Here is a 22,138-nt window from a genome sequence, read left to right on the forward strand (position 1 = left end):
CTCAGCATGCCCAGGGGTGGGGCCAGCACAGCATGTGGTGCTGGGAATTGAACCCTAATCCCTGTGCTTGCCTAAGCAGGGGCTTAGTCTGCTGAGCTATCTCGCTGGCTTGCAGCTTTGCCTTCAAACGTTCCTTCCAGATTCTGTAAGACTGCAACCCCCACCCCTAAACCCTGCGTATACTTAGCATCCCCTCCAGGTAGCCGCTGCTCTTACCCAATATCAGCCTGCCTGTGTGTAGATGGAATAAATCTGATCTTTCCCACAGCCTGGGTCTAACAGTTTATAGGAAGATAAATGAGATTCTTTAATCTGTGCTACTGGAAAAAATAAATCAGATACTTCCCTTGACTCCAGGCATGCTGTGCTGGTCTTAGCTAATAGTTTTTTTCTTTTTTTGTGGGGGTGTGTGGTTAAGACAGGGTCTCACTATACAGCCCAGGCTAGGTTTGAAATCCTGGTGACCCTCTTGCCTCTGTCCCCAAGCACTGGGACTACAGACGTGGGCCACCATCCCCGCAGCTAATGGCTTTTTCAGCATTGCTTTGAAATTGAGGGAGGGAGGCAGCGGAGCGCCCTGACAGATGCCATCTGCCCCCATGGCCTGGATGGTTTGCCAACTGGTGAAGCTGACACCTTGCTGCGGGACCCTGGGACCGACGCACTCATGCACACACCAGGGCAGAGCTGCCGTCTCCACCTAGGGACACTGCTGTTGAAGCAGTTTCCCAAGTATTTCATATTCTAGGACAGAGAAAGAAAGCAAATATATTGAACTTGTTGGAAACTTCTGTTACCATGGGAGAAAAAAAAAAATGAGAGAAGATAGAGGGAAGGAGCCTGTCATGGGGGGTCTGGACTGGGGCTATCGGGATGGAGACTCAGTCTTTTTCTTATGTCTTTTCTGGCTCTGCATAGACACAAACTGGAGTCATGCTGTCCCATTGGTGATGCAGACTCCTAGCGTCCAGATCTTAGTTTCTAATCTCCCTTTCTCAGCTGGGCATGGTGGTGCACACCTGTAACTTCAGCCCTTGGGAGGCCGAAGCAGGAGGCCAAACTGGGCCTATATAGTGAGTTCAAGGGCAGCCTGAAATACGTAGCATGATCCTGTCTCAAAACAAAAACAAACAAACAAACAAAATTGTAGTGCTATAGAAAATGGTATCTTATAAGATTCAAAATAAAACATCCCGGATCCTTGAGTTTGCCAGGCTGGTGCTTATACTGCCAAGCTATCTCTCTGGCTGCTTTCTGGCCACATGCCTTGCTGGTTCCGGGCACGGAGGAGCCAGCCACTGAAACTGGGCATGGTGATGTATGCCTGTAATCCCAGCATTGGGAAGGCTGAGACAGGAGGATCACTATGAGTCCGCACTGTGTAGTGAGACCCTGTACCAAATAAATAAATAAATAAATAAATAATAAAAAATCAAACATCCCATGAGCACATGAGACATGGGGGGAACATTTGGATATAAACTCTAACAAGTATCCTGCCTTAACCAGACCTCTAGTTTAAGCTCACGGCAATCCTCCTGCCTCAGCCTCCCGTGAGCTGGAATCACAGGAGTGCAGCACCAAGCCCAGCAGATGATGACTATAAACCTAAATGAATCATTTATGACATTACCCATGAGATGCTAATAGATGAAAATTTTAATAATAGATTAAAGCTAATGCCTTTTATATAAGTGGTACAGGAAGGGGAAAGTAAAACGATGAAAAAAATATCATGCAAATGCTGATGGTAAAAGCTATAGGATAATATTAATTTCCTATAATTAGGGCTGTGAGGGGAGCTCTCTGTTACAGGGCTTTCCTAGTATACATGAATCCCCAGCATTGCAAAATGATGATAATTAATAATAACATTCATTTCAAATGATACAATCCTTAGGAAGTAAAGTAATATTAGAACTGGTAAGAGGCACAATAGGGAGGAAGAAGAGGCTTTTGGCTGGTTTCAGTATTGTTCCCAGGAGGAAACGGTAAATCAGGGTTTTGTAGAGAAATGAAACCAACAGGACACAGGCAGACAGAGAAGAGAGCTCATCTTAAGGAGCTGGCTTGAGCAGGCGTGAGGGCTGGGAAGTTAGAAATCTGCAGAGAACGGCTGCTGCACATCCCGTCAGCCAAGAGTGGATGCTACAGCCCTGGGTTTAAAATCTGAAGGGGCAGCCTGGAAATGCAGGCAGAACTTCCTGCCATAGGAGTTCTGCTTCTTACTTGCAGCGCGAGAGACCAACCCTGAGGCCATGCACATCCTAACAGCTCTACCAATGAGCTATTTCCCCCATCTTTTAAAATTATTTATTTACTTTTTTCTTTATTTAGAGGCAGATTCTTGCTAAATTTCCCAGCCTGGCCTCAAATTGGGATTCCAGGTGTGCATCACCTTGCCTGGCACAATTTTTTGTTTGTTTGTTTGTTTGTTTGTTTGTTTGTTTTTAGACAGTCTCACTGTGTTTCCATGGCTGGCAGCTCCTGGGCTGTGGGGATCCTCCTGCCTCAGCCTCTGAAATAGTTGGGACTACAGGAACACACGGCCATGCCCAGCTCGGGCAAAATCTCTTTCTTCCCCATGAAATCTGAGCTTCTGCTCTTAAGACCCTTAACTGAGAGTAAAGATTCTCAAAGTAGCTATTGATAATCTTCTGAATTTTCATTGAGTCTGGTAATTATACCCTTTTCATTTCTTATTGCTTGTATTTGAATTTTTTCTTTCCTCTGTTTGATGAGGTTAGCTAGGGGCTTATCAATTTTATTTAATCTTTCAAAGAACCAGCTTTTTGCTTTTTTAATTCTTTCAATTGTTTTCTTCGTCTCAATTGAATTAATTTCTGCTCTAATCTTTATGATTTCCTCGCGTCTTTGGGCTCTGGGTTTGCTTTGCTCTCCCTTTTCTAGTTGTTAAAGGTGCAACATTAGGGTGTTTATTTGTTCCCGTTCTGTTTTCCTAATGTGTGAGTTCACAGCTATGAATTTCCCTCTGAGAACTGCTTTCATCGTATCCCATAAATTCCGATAAGTTGTGCTTGAATTTTCATTGAATTGTAGATATTGTTGAATTTCTTGTTTAATTTCATCTGTGACCCATTGGTTGCTGAGTAAAAAAAAAAAAAAAAAGACCCTTAACTGATATATGACACCCACACATATTGTGGAACTACAGGCCAGGGAGAGAGCTCCGTAGCTTAAGTGCCTGCCTGGCAAGCCCAAGCTTAATCCCTGGTACCAATAAATAAATACAACAAAATACATGTATTGTGGAAGTACATCTTTTCTACTACAAATCAAATGATTGTAACTTTAGTCACATCCCAAAATACTCTCACAGCAGTGTCTAGGTTAATATAGACAATCCCCCGCCTACCAGGGCTCAATTTACTTTCTTTGTTTGCTTTTTGAAACAGGATGTCACTGTGTAGCCCAGGCTGGCCTTGAGCTCTTGGTGATTTTCCTGTCTCAGCCTTTCAAGTCCTGGGATTACAGGCATGTGCCACCACACCTGGCTCCATTCACATTTTTTTTTTTTTTTTTTTTTTTTAGACAGGGTCTCTTTGTACAGTTTAGGCTGGCCTTGAACTCACCAGATAGCCCAGGCTGGCCTCCAACTTGCAATGATCTTCCTGCCTCAGCTTCCCGAGGGCTAGGATTACAAGCATGTACCCATCATGTCTGGTTCAACTTACAACTTTAATGATGATGGTGTGAGAGTGATAGTATGTTTGGTAGGAACAATATTTCTGAAGTTGACCTTTCCAAGGCTGGTTGTATTCAGTATGGGCCTCTCTCTCTCCCTGCTGGACAACTCCCCAGTCCAGGAGAGGAAATTGGCCCATACCCCACTGTGCAGGCGCTGCTAAACCAGGTTGTTCAGTAGGTTAAATGGAATAAATGCATTGCTGGTATCTACTTTCAACTAATGATGGGTTTACTGGGATGTAACCCCATCGTAAGTTGAAGAGCTTCTTTTTTTCCTCTTGCAGTGGTGGGGACTGAAGCCAAGGCCTTTGTGTTGAGCTGTATCTCCAATCCTCTAAAATTTTTATTTGAGGGCTGGGGAGATGGCTCAGTGGAATAAGTGCTTCCCTGGCAAGCACGAGGGCCTGAGTCCGAGCCCCAGTTCCGCAAAAAAAAAAAAAAATTATTTGGAGACAGGCTCTTCTTAAATCCTTAAGTTGCCCAGGCTGGTTTGAACTTGTGATCCTCCTGCCTTAGCCTCTCAAAGTGCTGGGTTATTGGTGTGTGCCACCAGGCTTGACAAGCACTTGTATTTGACCAAACTGCGAGGCACCACATCCTGACCAAACTGGCCCTGAATACTAACCATAGACGAGCCAACAGAGAATATCCATAAAACAAAGAACCAGGGGTACTCTGACTTATATATCTGTCATGATGACATATAATGTGCAATGTACAATCTTAATATCCAAATATTTGACACAACCATACAAACATTTCTAGACACCAAAAACTAACAAAAAAGCCAAAATTGCTTTGATTTTGTTTTTGAGGCAGGGTCTCACTGCATTGTGCAGCCTGGCCTTGAACCCCTGGTGGTCCTCCTGTCTCAGTTTCCCCAGCATTGAGATCACAGGCGCGCGCCACCACACCTGGCCCAAAAGCCCAGTCTGGGATGAGAATGGAGCTCAGTGGCACAGGGCTTGCCTGGCTTCTACAAGCTCTGGATTCAATTTCTAGGTTCACCGAAAATGATACTAGAAAGAAGGCCGAGGTCAGTATGTGCTTCAGGCAGGTCTTGAACTCCCTGTGTAGCCCTGGCTGGTGCTGAGCTCAGCAGAAATTCTCCTGCCTCGGCTTTCTGAGTGCTGGGTTTCACCATGCTCCACAAGAAGTAAAAGTGGAATGAAAACACCACTAAAACTGAATGCTCAATGACTAGTGATTACATCCCAAGCCCCCAACATCAGCTTTAGATTTATTGTCATCTCTCCTCCCATGAAGGCAGGGGCTTTGTCATCTGGGTTCCCAATGGGCCCCTGTGCCAAGACTGGCAGATACAGGTGTACCTTTTGCACTCCATACAGGACATTGTAGATGGAGAAAGGCACCCCCCCACACACACACGCACTCACAATCTCACGAACATAGCCCCCCTACACTTGTGGCCAGGGCTGGTGTCCCTATGTGACAGCTGCAGGACCCTGGGCAGGTCACTCAGTAACCTGAGGCTGGGCTGCTTAGCTATGAAATGTAGGCAGTTCCCGGCAGCAGGAGCACCGCACGTTTCTATTGCCAAGGAGCAGGGGGTCACCAAGGGTCGCTGTCACCATTGCTGCTACCTCACACCCAGTCAGACAGGTGGATCACACACACCCATTCACACACATGCTGCTCTTGCGCAGGAGGGGCAGCCGTTTCCTCCCTAGCCCCAGAAGGGAGGAAACACAGGCACTTCCCAGTGAGCATGCCCAGAGTACAGAGAGCAGATGCTAGGAGGCAGGAAACCGCAGATCAAAGGCCATGCTCCTAGAGGAAGAAGTCACACCCTTACCCCCCTGGGGTCTGGAGTTGTCAGTCTGATCCAGCCAAGCTACTGCAAATGTCACTAGATAGAGCTGAGGCTCTGCGGGAAGCCCTCGGGTGGATGGGGTGAGCTCCACACCTCAGCATCTGGATGCTCGCAGCCACCCCATGCAGGCCCATTTCACAGATGAGGACTGTGAGGATCACGGGCTGTAGCAGCCTGTCCAGGGTCCCTGTTTGCTTCTGCACCAAGGGCATGACCCAGCCACCAGCTGGGTATGTAGCAGCTGACAAATCCCAGCCCTTAGCTGGGTATGGTGGTGCATGCCTATAATGCCAGCACTTGGGAGGCTGCGGCAGGAGGATGGCGGTGAGTTCCAGGCCAGCCTGGGCTATGTAAGGAGTTCAAGGCCAGCCTAGAACACATAGTGGGAGCCTGCCTCAAAAACAACCAGCAAATGAACAAAACCCAACCCCTTGGGGGCCTAACAATGCTGTCCTCAGCAGAGCCCTGGGAGCAGTTCTGTGTGCACCTCCAGGTCCCTCTACAACTGCTCACCTGGCTGTGCTGAAGCATTAGGGCTCAGGGGAGGAGCAGGCGACTCCAGGGACACCCTAGCCTCCCCCCCCCCCCCCCCCAGCCCCGGAGAGTTTCCATTCCTGAGGAGCAGCGGGCAGCAGCAGGGCCCAGAAAGCCAGCTCCAGCTGAGCCCATCTCCTGAGCCAGCGGCAGGTTCCTTTTCTAGGTCTAATCCTCCTAAGTCAAATGGAAAAGCAAGAAAAGAGTCCTCCCCCTGAGGAGGATCCTCGGGGAGAGCAGGCATTTCTTTCTTTTTTGCTTCTTCTTCATTTTTGTATTGGAGTTTAGACCCAGGGCCTTCACACTGAGCACTCCCAACCCTTCTTTATTCTGAGACAGGGTCTCACTAGGTTGCTCAGGCTGAGTGCAAATACGTGATCCTCTGGCCTCCTCATCCCAAGTTCTGGGATGATCATGCCTGCCTGGTCGTGCCTACAAGGGCAGGAATTTCTAAGCAGCCACAGCAAACAGAAACCACAAAAACTGAAGGACATTTGTAACCCTCAAGTTTAGAAAGTTTTCTTAGACCACAAATGCCTGATCAGAGCCTCAGAGTGTGCAGTTTGCCCCCAAGTCTGTAACACACATGGAGGTCATGCTGGGAGGCAACAGAAGAGGGGGAAGGGCTGTCACCATGTTCCAGGGTTCTGATACAAAGCTTACCTTGAGGCTCAGAGCAAATGCGGCAGGAGAGAAGGGGCCAGGAGAGAGGAAGGAGTGTGGGCCGCGGGTGTCTGCCAACAGACCCTGCAGTAGTGTGGCCACGGATACTGCAAGGAGAGACCTTGCACAGAGGACCTTGCACCAGGTCCCTTCCTGAGCCTCCCCCCAGAGCCAGCCCTGCCGGGGTCACCAGCCCCTGCTCCATTCCATAGTAGCTGGAGCTGGCTCTTCCCTCCCACTCCAGGCTTCCTGGACCAAGAACAGGAAGCAGAGAATAGCTTGATAAAACATAGGGGAGAAGCCACATCCGTTCCTTTCACAAACGGCGAGCCCAAGAGAGTTCGGACAGACATAGCAGGCTCAGAGCAGAGACCCTAGACCCTAGCCTTCGTGTACATATCTGGGTGTGCCCCAGAAACCCCTGGAGGGAGGCTGGGGAGACACAGCAGGTCCAGACCCTGCTCAGAGATAGTGGTAGCAGCCTCCTCCCCCCCACCCCGCCTCCCAGGGCTGTGTGTTCTCCAGTCGTATCTGGGGCTGGTGGTCCTCTGGCCTCATTTCCATCTTGGCAACTTTGGGGTTAAGTGCACACTGTACGTCAGGACAGGGGCTTTGGCAGGGGTGGCAGGTAATTCACTCACATTCCTTGGGAGGACCCCGGGGGAGGGGAACAAAGCTCCTGCCTGCTAACTTGTTCCCTAGCTGCCATTCTCAGCCACTACTATCCTGAAAGTAGACACCAGGTAGAAATCAACAAGTCGGAGGAAAGCCCAGAGGTGCAGGTCAGGAGGGTTAGGGCTGGGACAAGCAACTGGAGCGGAAAGAATGGACAGATGGCTGGACGGATGCAGGGAGGGAGGGATGAGTGAAATACCGGATGAATGAAAGGACAAAAGAGAGCATGCTGGGAAGAAAGGGGCAGAATCCTACTCTGCCTGGCCGTGGCAGGGCCGGGACCCAGCCATATATCCCCTTAACACTGGGACAGACTCCTGTGTATGGGGCACTGTGATACTCACGGTAGCCTGAGAGGGAGACATTCTGGCAAGCAGACAGGCTTGGTTGGTGGAAAGGGATACTCCCTCAAGTTTCTGGGGGCTTAGTGGGAGGCAGGGGGACAGGAGGGTGTTCCTGCCACATCCTTCCCTGGTGGTAGCGTGGCCGGGCAGCAGAGGCCTCCCTTGGGCTGGGTTTCCTGAATGAAAGTCAGGAAGCACCAGCCGTGGCCCCTCTCTGCCACCCCCTTGTCCCAGCCTGCCCACCGTTAGTCACTCCTCCCACCCAGACTTGGCCCTGACGTGGGGAGGGCCGCCATGAGGAATATGACACCAGCAGGGGGGAGGTTTCCTAGGTCTGAGAGACTTGGCGATGTAGCCCAGGCCCAAGGGCAAACTGGGCTGCCTCGTGTGCACCTGCCAGGCTAGTACCCACATATGGGAAGGCTATGCCCATGCCCCAAGGAAAGTCCCACACTTGGAGACCTAGCCTGACCTTGCTGAAGGGGCCAGTGCCTGCCACCAGGGTCAGACCAGGAACAGGGAGCAGGGTCCTTTTAGGGTCTCCATGTCTGATCGGTGGTGTGCAGAGGGACCACCTGCACCGTGGATCCAGGAACGCTACCTCTGCCAGCCCTGCCACAGACCTGTAGATTCCTGCCACCTATTCTATACAAAAGTACTGAGGCCACCTTCTTGTGCCCAGGCCTGGCTGATGCTGGAGCCCCTAACCCCACAGCCCCTACCCCATGGGCCAGCGTGCACACACATGCACCTCCTCTACACCCTGCCACCTGTCGGTCTCCAGGAGGGCCCCGCTGCCAGGAGCCACGCAGCTCCACCCACCTCTTACCGTCCGATGTCTGAGCAGACCTTGGAGTCGGCAGCTACAGCAGCATGGGCAAAGGCTTGAGGGCTGCAGGGGCTGTGGTGGCGGGAGAGGACCACAGCCAGCACAGTGATGGCCAGCGTCAGCCCCAGCCCCAGCAGGACCAGGCTGACTGTGGACCTGTGGCCCCTGGCCATGGCTCAGTGGCCTAGGGCAAGCAGGGGAGCAGGTGGGCAGCAAACAGACCAGTGGACAGAGGGACAGATGGACAGGCAGATGAATGGGCACCAAGATGTGCAGATGGGCTCACAGATGAGTGGACAAATGGCAAAAGTGGTGGGCAGGGAGAGACAAGCAGATGGACTGATATTCAGCTCAGACAGCTGGACAAACAGGACGGTCAGACAGACATCTGGACAGAGATGGGCTTACAGACAAGTAGAAAGAGAGGACTGAAGTTGAGTGGCGAGTAGTCAGCCTGACAGAGCTATGGACAGATGGACAGCAGCGGTAGCGCTGCGGCCCTCCTCAAGCGCAGAGGCAGACGCAGCCACAAGCCTGAACTTCCAGTTTCAGCCCCTGCACTTGGCCCTGGCAGGAGGCCAGGCATCAAGGGGGAGTTTCTCCTTGGAGAGAGGAGACAGTTGCTGGGCTTAACTCATTCACTGCCGGTGGCCCCACGGCCCCTCCTGCCAGGTCATCTTCGCCCAGGATCATCTCGTGCCAGTAAATCTGGGGGATTCACTGGCTTGAGGGCTGGACTCCTGGGAGCCCCTGTGTCATTTTCCCAGCTCCTGGCATCACAGGGGAAGTGAAACTGGGGCAGCCCAGCTCCCGGCCTGGATGGGCTCCGTGGCGAGCCCCCATCAGTGTGGATCTCCACCCCAATCCTGTTGTCTTTGCTGGCCTCACCTTGGCACAGCTCAGCTGGGCATCCACGTGGCACAAGAGTGGGGCTGAGAAACAGAGGGACCCGAGGTGTGGCACTTGGGACAGCTTAGCCACAGTCTGATGCAGAACCCAGTGTCACCACCAATTTACAGCAGGGGATGCAGACTGGACACATGTCCACCCCTTGGCACCAGTGCCCCTGGACCATCCATGCCTGGGAACTGCTGACCTGGAAAAGTAGCGTTGGACCCCTGGGGAGTGCAACCCCCCTGCCTGGGTCCTGTGCCAACAGTCTCCTCCCCTGGGGACATCAGCTGGGTCTTCCCCAGGCCTTAGGGAGTCTCACTGGCAGGCAGCTGGTGGGTGAGGGTCTGCTGAGGCACTCCCTTGACCCTTGGCATGAGTACAAGATGCAGGGGTTGTGGCAGGACTTCTGGCCACACAGACCCTCCCTAAGCCCCACCTGTCCTTCCTCTCCCTCATGGTGAGTCCTGCCTGTATTGGGTCCTTGTACACAGAGCCCATTTCCTGGTATACCCAGAAGTGAGGCCCAGAGAGGGATTTCTGTCTCGCAGGCTATATAGCCTGCTGGGCCCCCATGTGCGGAGTCCCTGGTCAGCTTGGGCCAGACAGGGCGTTTCCCGGAGGCCTGTTCCCACGCTGCCTTGAGGAGGGAGGGGCTGAGGGTGCCTCTTCCCGTCCCCAACCCACCCCCAAGCAGCAACATTGCTCAACATGAACCCAAGCGCATTCCTGAGTAGGGGCCAGGCCACTCACCCACCACAACCCTCAGAGCTCAGAGGCCAGGGCAGCAGGGAAAAAACCAATGACAGCAGGGTTAAGGGGCCTAAGATTATCCTGGCCTCTCCTTGTGCCAGCCATCCTGGTCAGGCTGGGGCCAGGGTGCTCACATAGCCATGCCGAGGCCGAGGGCTGGGCCTGGCCAGAGGCTCTGCTGGAGGCCCAACTGGGACCGGCCCTGAATGTCCTTACCAGGGGGTAGCAGAGGCGGGGACGATGGGAAGGAGAAGGGAACTGAAGTCTGCTAGACACTGAAGTAGCCCCCTGGGTTATACCTCTCAGGGCCTAGAGAACAGGACTATGCCAGCCGGCATGTGGGGGTTCAGGAAGCCTCACAGGTAGGTCCCTTTCTCCTCACTGTGCAATCCTGAGCCTGCCTCCAGGCTCAGTCTTCTCCTCTGCAAATGGGATGTTGGCCTTTCCTCTGGCATTAATACAAGGATTGAGGAGGGGCTGCTACCTCGCCTTTCCTTGGGAAGGAGAGAGACAAAGCCCTCAGGTCTCAGGACCCTGAAGCACAGAACCCCACTTTCCTTTGGAAGCGCCATGTTTTCCAGCCTTTCCCAGCCCCTTTTCTGCCCTCAGGGCCCCTACTTGTACTTATGGTTAGGGTTAGGGGTGAAATCTGGTGTTTGAGAGGTAATTCTGTCTCCCCAGTCCTCCTCTAGGAGCCCTCACCGGCTCCCCACCACAGGGGTTATACTCTGTGCATACTGCGTGGATATAATTCATGTATATGTTGTGTGTATACTGTGTGCATACTGTTTGTGCATACATGTGTATACTGCGTGTGAAGAATGGATTAAATGGCCTGGCACGGGTCTGGAGGGGTTAGCCCGGATGTGGTATGTTAGGCATAGCAGTGTCCGTCCAGGCCCCCTGCTGCTGGGCCGCCTTCCCTGTGAGGAACTATGGATGGCCTCCAGCTTGCTGTTCCCTGCGAACCGGGCTTCCTGGAGCTGATCGCTTGTTTGGACTTGACTCTGGGTTTGTGCTTGGAAAGTGACACCAGGCATGGCTCTACAGAGTTCTTCTTTCAGCCCCTTGCCCAGTCCTGGTCCCCAGAGCCCAGTTTCACCTCCTTATGCCCTGGGCAACGTGAGCAGGGACACTCCAGAGTCTGAGGAAGTACCTGGCTCGCCAAGCGGCTGCGGGCAGGTCAACGTTAAGGCTGGGACTCCCCCTGGTGGCTATTACTAGGGAGGAGCTTTTCCCTGGAGCTGGGGTGGGGAGTGAGGAACTGGGCCTTCTTCACTGGTTCTCCAGCCACCCAGCAGGCTGTCTCCACGCTGAAGAAGCTGAGGCTAGCTCCCCACCTGAGTGTGGAGACCTCTGATCACACCCACCAGACAGCTCCATTCCACATGCAGGCCTCTGAAACCCAGGGAGGGGGGACCTGGACTGCGACGCTGCCCAGAGCTCTACGCAGTGGCCCCATTTATTATGCCGCTGTGCCACTCATCAAGAGAGTACCCCCTAAAGTCCCACTCCTGGCCCTGGCGTCTTGGCCTCGGGTTTCTGGCCAGTCTTGGCTATCCCAGGGGGGCGCTCAGTAGCCGGCTGGCTCCCCGCCTTTCCTGGAGTCCGAAGCAGCTGCCCAGCCACTGGCTGTCCGCATAATGGCCTGCACCACAGCGATGAAGCTGTCTGTAACCTCGGTGTCGTGGTGCCGGGTCTTCAAGCCTGCAGCCACTGCCTAGGGGTGAGAGGAGAGGGGGCTCAGCAGGGCATCAGGGGTGCTGGAAACCGTTCCTGTGTGGTCACAGACCTCCCAGAGCCAGATGGTGCCATTTCTAACCAAGTGACCAGGAAAGGTGGGGGCACTGGGCCTTGAGGCCCCATTGCACATTGGATGACCCAGGCAGCAGGTGTAAGGACCATGTCACCTGGACAGAGGATGACAGTCACTGTTCACTCTGATGATACAGGCCTGCCGCCCAGGAGACCCTACGACTCGGTTTCCCCAACCTCCAGCTCACCTCATCAATGTTTTTCTCCATTGTTGTGATATTAGGTAGAAGCTGGTTGTGCAGCCGGGGCTCCTCCACTGCCCGCTTCATATTGTAGCCAAACCAGAGGCTGCGGATGATAGTCTGGGGGTGGGAAGAGGTGGTGAGGGGTCAACATGGCTCAGGGACAGGGGCAGGGAGGGCAGTGGGTGGAATATACCAGCGCAGTTGATGTGGTGATTTGTGTCCCTCCGGAGGCTCCCACCACCATCTGGGCCTTGCCATCCTTGCCCACAATGATTGATGGGCACATGGACGAGAGTGGCTGCTTCCCTGTGGCCCGCGAGAGGGGACAGAGATGCTGGTCAGCTGCTTGTTCAGGAAATTAGCTCCCTCTCAACACAGATCCCCACCCCGCACCTGGTGCGATGAAATTGGCCGGTGAAGGGGACACCCCGAACTGGTTGGTGAAGTAGGGATTGCTGAAGTCATCCATCTCATTGTTGAAGATGATGCCACTGACTTGGGAAACGACCTTGGAGCCAAAGCTGTGGATGGATAGGGTCAGAGAGTTGTACCCACCCCAGTGCAAGCCTGCCGGGTCCCTCCTGCACAAACTCAGTCCCCAGGAGGCCCAACTAAGCGGAGCATCCATGACCCTCTGCAGAAGTAGAAGACCCCTTGGGGGACACACCTGGGACTGGGCCCCCCCACCCCCAGCCTCACAGCCCTTACTAGAGGTTGATGGTGCTGGTGGCGGACACAGCACTGCCGTCCTCTGAGACCACGGACAGGTGGGCCGTGCCCCCATCATCAGGCACATAGTATTCAGGCTCATAGTAGGAGACTGGGTATGTGGTGTAGTCAGAGATTCGGGCCTGAAGCTGGGCTGCGAAGAACTCGGAGCTCATGTTTTGGATGACCTGCCAAGACCCCAGAGCTGGCCTGAAGAGGTGGGAAGGGAGGAGGGCGGGCAGGGCACAGGGTTGTTCGAGCAGGTCTTAGGATGCCCTGAACGGTGGGCCGACCCTAACCTGCCTATACCCTAAGCCCTACAGGGCTCCCCAGGGCCCAGAGAGCAGGCCCAGCATCTCCGATGGCCAGCCTATTTCCTTCCTTCTCTAGTTTCTGTCTTTGTTGTCTGTCCATCCCTCAAACATCCAGAGTCTTGCCCCATGCATTCCTGGGAGAATTCATGGCACCTGTACTATATGCCCGGAAAGAAGAATCAGCAGGGAACAGACACAGATACCTACGCACAAGACAAGGGGCAAGAACAATAATAGCAGGGCAAGTGCTGGTCGTAAGAGGGGATGAAGAGGGGTAGAGGAGAGACAGAGCAGGCAGGGAGGACTCCTTCAAGGAGGTGCCATCAGAGAAGAGCCCAGAATGAGGGGTGAGTGCAAAGGCCCTGGGGCAGGAAGCACCAGCCTTGGCTTCCAGGCGGAGAGTGCGAGACAAGAAGGGAAGAGGTTGGAAACAATGGCCAGAGCCCACCCTGTAGGGCCTCATGGGTTCCACCAGGGTGACTCTGGCTTTTGCTCTGAGCCCTGTAGCCTTGGGGCAGAGGGTTGAGCTTACTAGAAAGCTGTTCATAGGGTTCCTCTGGTGGCCAAGTGGAGGATAGAAGCAGGCTATGGACAACTAGGCAAGAGGTGGTGACCTGCTCCATATGGGGTATTAAAAAAAGAATAGAGGATAAGCTGAGCATAATGCATGCCCATAATCCCAGCACTCTGGGAGACCGAAGCAGGACAATCTCAAATTCAAGTCCAGCTGGGCAACTCAGACTTTGTCTCAAAAATTTTTTTAAAAAGGCCCTGGATGTAATCACTAGGGAAGTAGCTCAATGAGCGTGTTCATTTAGCATGCACGAGACCCTGGGTTCCACCTATATGACCACAAAAATACTTAAGTAAGCTGGGGATGTAGCTCTGCGGTAGAGCGCTTGCTTAGGCTATATGAGGCACTGCAGCGCCACAGAATATGTACAAATGGAGCGAGGTGAGTCTGGCAAGATCACTCTAAGAGACAGCAGGCCTCTCTGTGGGAGGAGCTGCTATAGGGAACATAGGAGAGGCAGAGAGACTGCACTGTGGGATTGCATTGTGGGATTGCACTGTGAGTCAGGCAACGGCCAGGGGGAGGCAGGGCTGGGCTAGATGGGGGGCTTCTGTTCCGCTCACCAGGGGACACTAGGACTCTCCCAGGCAGCTCACAGGTCTGGAAGGCCAGGGATCCAAGTGGGTGGGGAGGAACCTAGGCCCCTGGCAAGAAGGGAGGCCATGGGGATTCCAGTAGAGGCCTCGTGTGAATCTGAGTACCTGGTCACGTAAGTGGGCCAGGTGATGCCGGGCCCAGGGTGGGGAAGCTGGAAGCATTAATCCCTGGATGTGACCAGAGAGCTGGCTTCCATGACCTCTGCCCCTTGGTTCCCCAACCTTGGTATATCCTTCCTGTCATTCCTGAGGGCTGCAACACCCCCATCCATCTCTCCCCTCAGCACTGACCATGTCAGAACCTTCCAGGCTGAAAGCCCAGCATATGCAAAGGCCCTGAGGTAGAAGTTGGCCAGAAAAGGGGAGCACTAATTACCTGCAATCAAGTCTGTTTCCCTAGCTCTCCCAACTCCACAAAGCAGAGGCCAGAACTCAGGCTAACCTGGGCATCCCAGCATACTGTAGACGCCCAGCCAAACTTGGTGGCAGGAGGGGATTCAGAAAGCATGCATGAGCTTGGGGTAGCTCTGGGGCCCTCACCCTTTCCCACTGCGAGTCAGCCCCTTACCTTAGTCACATCAACGAACTTGGGGTCCCCAAGCAGGGTCCTCTTGGCATAGGCAAACCGGAAGGCCTCCACAATGCGGTGGTATGTCAAGGCCTTCTGTGCAGGTGTGCTTACACTTGCCGGGGAGAAGTTGTACCCTGGTTGGTCAGAGCCAGATATTTATTGGTGGCCAGAGAGGCCCAAAAGGTTACGGCCTCCCTGAGCCATGCTGCCCACCTTGGGAAACAGTGGCCAGCTGTCTACCAAGGAAGGCAGCACCTCACACACCCAGCCAGAGGGTCCCACAGTCTAAACCCAAAAGTCCTCTCCAGACCAGGCCCCCTGTCCTGAAATCTTGTTACTTGTCTCCCCCCGCCCCCCACTACTCCTCATCCTCTCAAGCCCTGAGGTCTGCCTACCCTGGAAAGCCCTGGTCACCCCACCACCTCCTGCAGGGGCAGGGTGAGCCCTGGGGCAGGGAGGGCCCTAGGGTGCTCAGGGATGGAAAGACAAGGCTTGGCTTGTAGGTGTCATAGTCCTGGGGTATGGGGAGGGAGGGGCAGAGTCGAGAGCCCCTCTGCAGGGCCATAGCGGGGCCCCTCACCCTTGAGGATGTTGAGGATGAGAACCAGCACAGGCCCACTGAGTGGGGCGCTGGGCACATACAGCACGGAGTCCCCAAGGCTGATGCTCAGCGGGTGCTCGATCAGCTCCGCACGGTAGTTGTTCAGGTCCTCAGTGGTCATGATGCCCCCTGCAATGGGATGGTGGCTCGGGTGGACGCTGCACTACAGCAGGGATCCAGGACGTCTTACTGTAACACCGGGCAGAGCACGGGGTTGCACCATAGAGAGAGAACAGCGCACACAACTGGGGGGCAGGGCACTGCCTGGAGGAGCACTAGGAAGGGCTTCGCTGTTGAGTAGAAAGACAGGGCTGTGCCACAGGAGGAAGATGGTCTACACCACCAGAAAGGGTCCCAGGGACGTCAAGTGGGAGGCAGCTGGACTTGGCCGTCCTCAAGCCGCTTTCCTTCCAGGACTTCCAGCCCATCTTTTCCTCTCTCTGTGACCACTGAACAAAAAGCCACTCCAAATGCTTCTCTCCCAAGCCCATCCCTCCCAGAGAATCAAAACCCGTCTGTGTCTCAGCCCAAGCCATTCCACCCCCTAGGAAGCTCACCCGCCACTCCTCCCAGGAAGGGCCCCTGGATCTTCCGTCTGCAATGGAGTGTTTCCTCAGCCCCTGGTCCTGCCTACACTTGCCTTAGCCCACTTCCTTCCCAGGCCACATAGATTCTGCGATTGAACCAGGAATGTGATCCCATGTGGCCTGTCACTGACCCTTTCCTGCCAAGGAGTCCCTGAGAGCCCAGTGGTCAGTGAAAACAGGAAGGAGGGCCTGAGGGTCTGGATCCTGACTCCAGGATCCCACCACGGGGTTCCCCACTCAGGCCCCGAGGCCTCCCACTCACCAGCCTCCTGGATGTCCTGCAAGATCTGGGCTGTGAGGCTGCCATTGTAGAAGGCCTGGGCCCCCTCTCGGGCCAGTGTCTCATAAGTGTCAGCCAGTCGTGGCATGGTCACTGTGTCGCCCTGCTGAAGCACCTTCCCGTTCCGGCAGAAAATCTCGCTGGGGCAGAGAAACTCACATCAGGCAGCTGGTGAGATGGAACCGGCTAGACTGCCCCCATGCATAGCTCCCCACAACCTTCATGGCTTCCCGTTATTCTCAAGGGAGGGAGAGCAAGAAATGGGCAGGGCCTGTCCACAGATGGGTAGCCCTATTGCTCCGGGCTCCTAGCGTCCCATGCCACTCCAACTACATGGCCTAGTAGTGTCCACTAAGGGTCTCAAAGTCGACCATCCAGTGCAGCATCCTGAAAGCAGAACACAGCTCCATCAGGCCTTCCGGTGTAGTAGTGACCAGGTGGCAGGCCCGTGCCTGCGGACATACCACAGGTTAGGTGTCTGCTCAATGACAGTGCGGGTTTTGTTCAGGGCTCCTGCCAAGCCCTTGCCCACAGGGAAGCCCTCACGGGCCAGCTGGATGCTGGGCTGGAAGAGGCGATGCCAAGGCAGCCGCCCGTGCCGCTGGTGCGCCAACTCGTAGCCGCGGATCTCACCTGGAACTGCCACTGACAGCCCACCTGCAGACAGAGAGAGAGGCGTGACTAGTGGTCCCCAGCAGCACAGCATCCTAGGCAATGTCCCTGGCCCATTTGATAGAGCAGCCTAGTGAGGCTTCGAAGGCAATAGTGTGTGTGTGTGTGTGTGTGTGTGTGTGTGTGTGTGTCTGTTGTTGTTGTTCGGGACCAAACCCAGGGCCCACAAATGCTAGGCTAGTGCTCTGTCACTGAGTTAGACCCCAGCCTAAGGAAAGATTTTTGTAAGATCCTGTCTGGGCTTCACAAGCAAAAGAGGAATGTCTGGCAGGAGACCAGAGGGGGAGCTGTTGTCGCATGGGCTAGCTTTTGCTGTCCGAGATCAGTTGTCTTTCCCCACAATGTGGCCCTGACTGCAATGCCAAGACCCTGGGGACCCTGGGGACCCTGGGGGCCCAAGGCCAGGCAAAGCCAGATCTCTCCTGTCTCTCAGTCTGAGCCCGCCCTAGCCATAAAGCTGCTGGTCCCATAAGGTGTCTGAGCCCTACCAGAACGTGTTAAAGCGAGGTCAGGTCCTGCCCTGCCCCTACCAGCAACTTAAAGCTATGTCAACTCCCAGGAAAGGATGCTTGTCCTCTTTGCTACTACCCTGAGCCGTAATCCCTGCCCTGTCTTCTCGAGACCTCAGTTTTCCCCATCTGACCATATGGTGGTTTATGCTCCACTGAGCACTTCTGGGAGCCCGTGATTTCTTTGGAAACAGATCCCTGGGGCTGACTCCCCATGAGCCCCTCTGCCCACCTTGGTGTTGTATCCAAAGCGAGATACTGATGACTTTGGCCAGCAGGGTGCAGTCAGGGACCCCGCCCCCTCCCCTGCTCTCTCCTGCTTTCTCCACTGAAGTCCTCAGGGTCACTTTGCCTAGTCCTAGGTTTGGCCAATGCAGCTCTAGAACCACATATCCCTGTCCCAGCCAAAGCCAGGCATGCGTCTTCAAGAGCAGTTTACTATGATCCTAAAACTTGTCCACCTGGGAAGAGCTGACACCGTTGTTCTGTTTTCTGAGACGGGATGTCATTGTGTAGTTCAGGCTGGCTTTGAATTTACTACATAGCCCAAACTGGCCTTGACCTCATGGTGATCCTCCTGCCTCAGCCTCCCTAGTGCTGGGATTACAGGTGTGTGCCGCCACACCCAGCTAAAGATCTGACACTTAAAACACAGATACACAGTTACTCTCAGGAAGGAAGGAAGAAAGGAAGAAAAGCAAGCAAGCAAGCAAGCAAGGAAGCAAGCAAGCAAGCTCGGATGGCATTGGGCCCATCAGCTCTCACAGCACTCTGCTTGCTGGGTTCACCGGCAGCCCCCATGTTGCCAGGCCTATCATCATACTCAGTCCCGCTGGCTTCACTCCTTCTTGCTGAGCCCCCCACAACCACGCCCCCACGGCCACGCCCTTCTCCTCCGCCCGCAGCGCTGTCTTCCACCACCTCCTGTCTTGTGCTCTCCTCCTGCTCTGAGCTTCCATTTTCAGCTGTGCGCTGTCAGCTCCATATCCACCCTCTGGCCTGGACTGCTGCCCTGACTGCCGGATTCAAGGCTCCCATTCAAAACAGGCATCTCACACAACAAACCCCACGTAGCACTGCTGAGCATCCACTCAAACCCATCCCCTAACAGCCCTGCCTGTCCTCTCAGCCACCCTGTTTATTCAGGTACACACAAAGACCTTGGGGTCCTCCAGGACTCCCCTACACGTGTGTCTTACCCAATCACCAGCAAATCACATGCTGTATCTTCAACACCAGCCACTGTCCACCACTCCCCATTTGCCCTGAATTATTGGGGTGATTGCCTACCAGGCCCCTACTGGCTCTCTGCCCCTCACACAGCAGCCCAAGGGGTCCTGCAGGCAATAAGGTGAATTTTCTTCCTCCACTCAGACAGGCCTGGGGTTCCCATCTCACTCAGACAAGAGGCAGGGGCTTTGCAGTGACCTACGAGGTCCCACCCAGCCTAGGCCGAGGCTCCCGGGCCAGCAGGCTCCACGGCAGCGTCCTCAGGGCTCAGTCCCTGCCCAGTGCACCTGGATTGCTTGATCTCCCCACCTTCCCTGAGGCCCCACAGGGCTATACCATCCACCCTCACCCTGCGCCACCGTCTCTGCTCAGATGTCCTCTCCCTGGCCAGATCAGTCTCTGTAAAACCCGCCCCTCAGGCCCTCCAGCTCTGCTGTCCCCACAGCACATGGCACCCCGGCATTGGTGCAGCCTCCCCTGTCCAGCTGGGGAGCCGGCTGCCAGGGCTAAGGGTTGTGTCTTTTCTTTGCTTTGTACCCTAGCTTGGGGAACAGGGCCTGATGCTGTAAGAGAGGCTCAGTAAGTCCTAGTTAAATAAATGAACTCCAAGAGTCTGCAGGACGCTGGGTCCATAAGATCCCAGCATTTCCATGTGATGATCAATCTCATCCTTACACATTTAGAGTTCTCAATTGTTTTATACCAGTGTGGGTATAAAACAATCAAAGATTATGTAAGCTGAGGAGGAATCCAAAAAGGTTACTGAGGGGCACCCCAGAATCTCCCTGCAGCATCAGAATGGCTGCTGGGGTGGTGCTCCAACCTTCCAAACTTATCCTGTGAACCCTTCTACCTGAGTGGCACTTCTGGGGGCCACTGGCTTCCCCTCATCTACCTGAAGAATTTTTTGGGGGGCCTTCTCTCTACTTAAGGTCAGGTTAGAAAGAGAGACTTTGCCTTCAACCACTTCAGATGGCAAACCTCAATACAAATGCATGCATGCATGAATGAATGAATGGATGGATGGATGGACGAATGGGCTGCCTGTAACAAACACAGGATTTTGACAGCTTATATTCAATCCGTGCTTTACCATATCCCAGCTGTGTGACCTCAACTAGTTTGCATGATTTTTCTGGACCTCAGTGTTACCACCTGTAAAATGGGAATCAATGCAGAATCCCTCTTTATCCCCCAGGGCACAGGAAGGATCCAAGGGGCTCACCCATGAAAAGCACCGAGCAGGGCCAGCCCCAGTGGTCCCAGGAATGTATGAGCTGTTATAATGGCCCAGCTGTGCCTCAGCATCTGTGGGATTAGTTCTAGAACCTGTCCCGAATACACTAAATCCGGGTATTCAAGCATCCCACATTGAGGGGCGTCCAATCCTGTATGTTCAACTTGCAGCCTGGGGTTGCAAACATTTGCCTTCCCTCGGCCATACTGAGTGAGGAGAAATCTTCAGCCACATATAAAATATGCAACATAATTAATGTATATAAGTAACAAAACTTCCTTTTAAAAATAGTTTTTTGATTTCTGAGACAGGGTCTTGCTATGTAGCTCAGCCTGCTCAGTACTGGGATTATGAGGCACGAGCCACCACACCTGGCCAAAAACTATGTTTAATGGCATACCCAACCCCTGGGTCATAGGTTGGATGATCATTTCTTAATTACTTATTGTATTTAATCTAATGTGAGTGCAATGTAAGTAGTTCTCTTTGGAATAAAAAAAGAAATATATGTTTAGTGTGGACATAATTTTTTTTTCCATACTTGGGATTAAACTCAAAGTCTTCACCCTGAGATATATCTGCTGTGCTTTTTAACTTCTTATTTTGAAACAGGGTCTCTCTAAATTGTTAAGTTGCCAAGGATAGGCCTGAATTTATGATTCTCTGCTTCATCCTCCCAGCATGCTGGGATTAGAGGCATGTCCCCCCATGCCTGGCTCGGGGGATCCTTTCTTTTGAGTACTTTCAGCCTGCAGTTGGCCTAATGCGTGGGCATGGACGTGGACCCCACAGACCCATAGCTCACTGTGATTATTCTTTCCATTTCTAACCACAAGGTGGCCTGGGAAGGGTCTGAGCAAAAGGAACAGGAGAAGGTGCCTCTCCCTGGCAGGCAAGGACGCTTGATGGCTCAGCTCACTGCGAGAGGGTGCTGCTGGTGCAGGAAGGAGCAGAGCAGTGGCAGAATCCCGGGCCTGGATGGGGCCCTGCTCGTGTGGCCGAGCCAACGTCCCCAAGGCCCATCCTGGCTCTGACCACAGCCCCGAGCCTCCCCCTATGGCTTACCTTCCTCAGACTGCTTTGAGCTGTTGAACATGTTGGTGTGCGCCAGCCGGGGTGCCTTCTCACGGGCATTAATAACCTCAGCTTTCCCTGGAAGAAGCAGGAGGTAGGCAGGATGAGCAGACCCGCCCTGAGGGAGGCTGGGGGCCACGTATGTCCACATCCACATGTCCACTCTAAGTCTCCAGGCACTCACCTGTGGAGCTGTCATAGATGGTGAGGAACAGGCCACCCCCAATGCCCATGCTGTGTGGGTTCATGAGCCCGACACACAGTAGGCCAGCAATGGCTGCATCCACCGCCGAGCCGCCATCCAGCAGCACGTCCCTGCCAGGGGCACATAGGAGTGTGAGACCATAAGGGTCCCCTACCCCTAGGCATGTCCTGCCATCTACCTGCCCACCTCCACCAGATTGCCTGTCCCAAAGGAAGCCAGAGGAGGTTGTAAGTTTTTTTGAAAAAGGTCTCACTATGTACTCTGAGCTGGCCTTGAGCTCAAAGAGACCCTCTTACCTCAGCTTCCCATGTGCTGAGAGTACAGGCTCGTGTCACCATGCCTGGCTAGATTTTTTGTTTGTTAAAATTTAAATTATTTGGGCATGGTGCCTGCAATCCCAGCACTTGGGAGGCTGAGGCAAAAATATCACCATGAGTTTGGGGTCAGTCTAGTCAGTGAGTTTAAGGCCAGACTGTGTTACATAATATAACCTTGTCTCAAAAAAAAAAAAAAAAAAAAAAGATTTAAGTTTCCTCTTTTCTAATTAAACTAGTATACATAACTTACTTAATTGTTTAAAAAAAGGAAACGGTTTGTTTGCTTGCTTCTTCTTCTTCTTCTTCTTCTTCTTCTTCTTCTTCTTCTTCTTCTTCTTCTTCTTCTTCTTCTTCTTCTTCTCCCTCTTCCTCTTCCTCTTCCTCTTCCTCATCCTCATCCTCATCCTCATCCTCTTCTTAACTTGAGAGAGG

At 53.5% G+C, this 22,138-nt stretch overlaps 2 protein-coding genes and 1 long non-coding RNA gene across 4 annotated transcripts in view; 1 reads left to right on the forward strand and 2 right to left on the reverse strand.

Moving 5' to 3' along the window:
* Positions 1-11,182, reverse strand: part of Ggt5 (gamma-glutamyltransferase 5) — a 27,353-nt gene extending 16,171 nt beyond the window's left edge. The window contains exon 1 of one of the 2 annotated variants that reach the window (XM_023721023.1): positions 8,588-11,182. In XM_023721023.1, the coding sequence (XP_023576791.1) occupies positions 8,588-8,760 (173 nt within the window). In that variant the 5' untranslated portion in view covers positions 8,761-11,182. Of the gene's footprint in view, positions 1-6,055; positions 7,347-8,587 lie in introns of those variants that run through there. The other variant, XM_023721024.1, reaches the window with a different exon arrangement.
* LOC111818098 lies at positions 1,798-7,432 on the forward strand. Its single transcript, XR_002822171.1, has 3 exons — positions 1,798-1,808; positions 3,884-3,886; positions 7,342-7,432. It is a non-coding gene; the product is annotated as an uncharacterized LOC111818098 (long non-coding RNA).
* A 453-nt stretch (positions 11,183-11,635) lies between the features above and the next one.
* The window catches only part of Ggt1 (gamma-glutamyltransferase 1), a 41,132-nt gene continuing 30,629 nt past the window's right edge, over positions 11,636-22,138 (reverse strand). Inside the window, exons 5-15 of the mRNA XM_004636320.2 lie at positions 21,369-21,499; positions 21,176-21,262; positions 16,927-17,119; positions 16,445-16,602; positions 15,575-15,724; positions 14,992-15,128; positions 12,940-13,127; positions 12,625-12,752; positions 12,425-12,537; positions 12,235-12,348; positions 11,636-11,951 (exon numbers count right to left, since the gene is read on the reverse strand). Coding sequence (XP_004636377.1) covers positions 11,805-11,951; positions 12,235-12,348; positions 12,425-12,537; positions 12,625-12,752; positions 12,940-13,127; positions 14,992-15,128; positions 15,575-15,724; positions 16,445-16,602; positions 16,927-17,119; positions 21,176-21,262; positions 21,369-21,499 — 1,546 coding nt within the window. The 3' untranslated portion in view covers positions 11,636-11,804. The remainder of the gene's footprint in view (positions 11,952-12,234; positions 12,349-12,424; positions 12,538-12,624; positions 12,753-12,939; positions 13,128-14,991; positions 15,129-15,574; positions 15,725-16,444; positions 16,603-16,926; positions 17,120-21,175; positions 21,263-21,368; positions 21,500-22,138) is intronic.

The sequence above is a fragment of the Octodon degus genome, unplaced genomic scaffold (genome assembly GCF_000260255.1).
Source record: "Octodon degus isolate 3935 unplaced genomic scaffold, OctDeg1.0 scaffold00079, whole genome shotgun sequence".
NCBI classification, from domain to species: Eukaryota; Metazoa; Chordata; class Mammalia; order Rodentia; family Octodontidae; genus Octodon; species Octodon degus.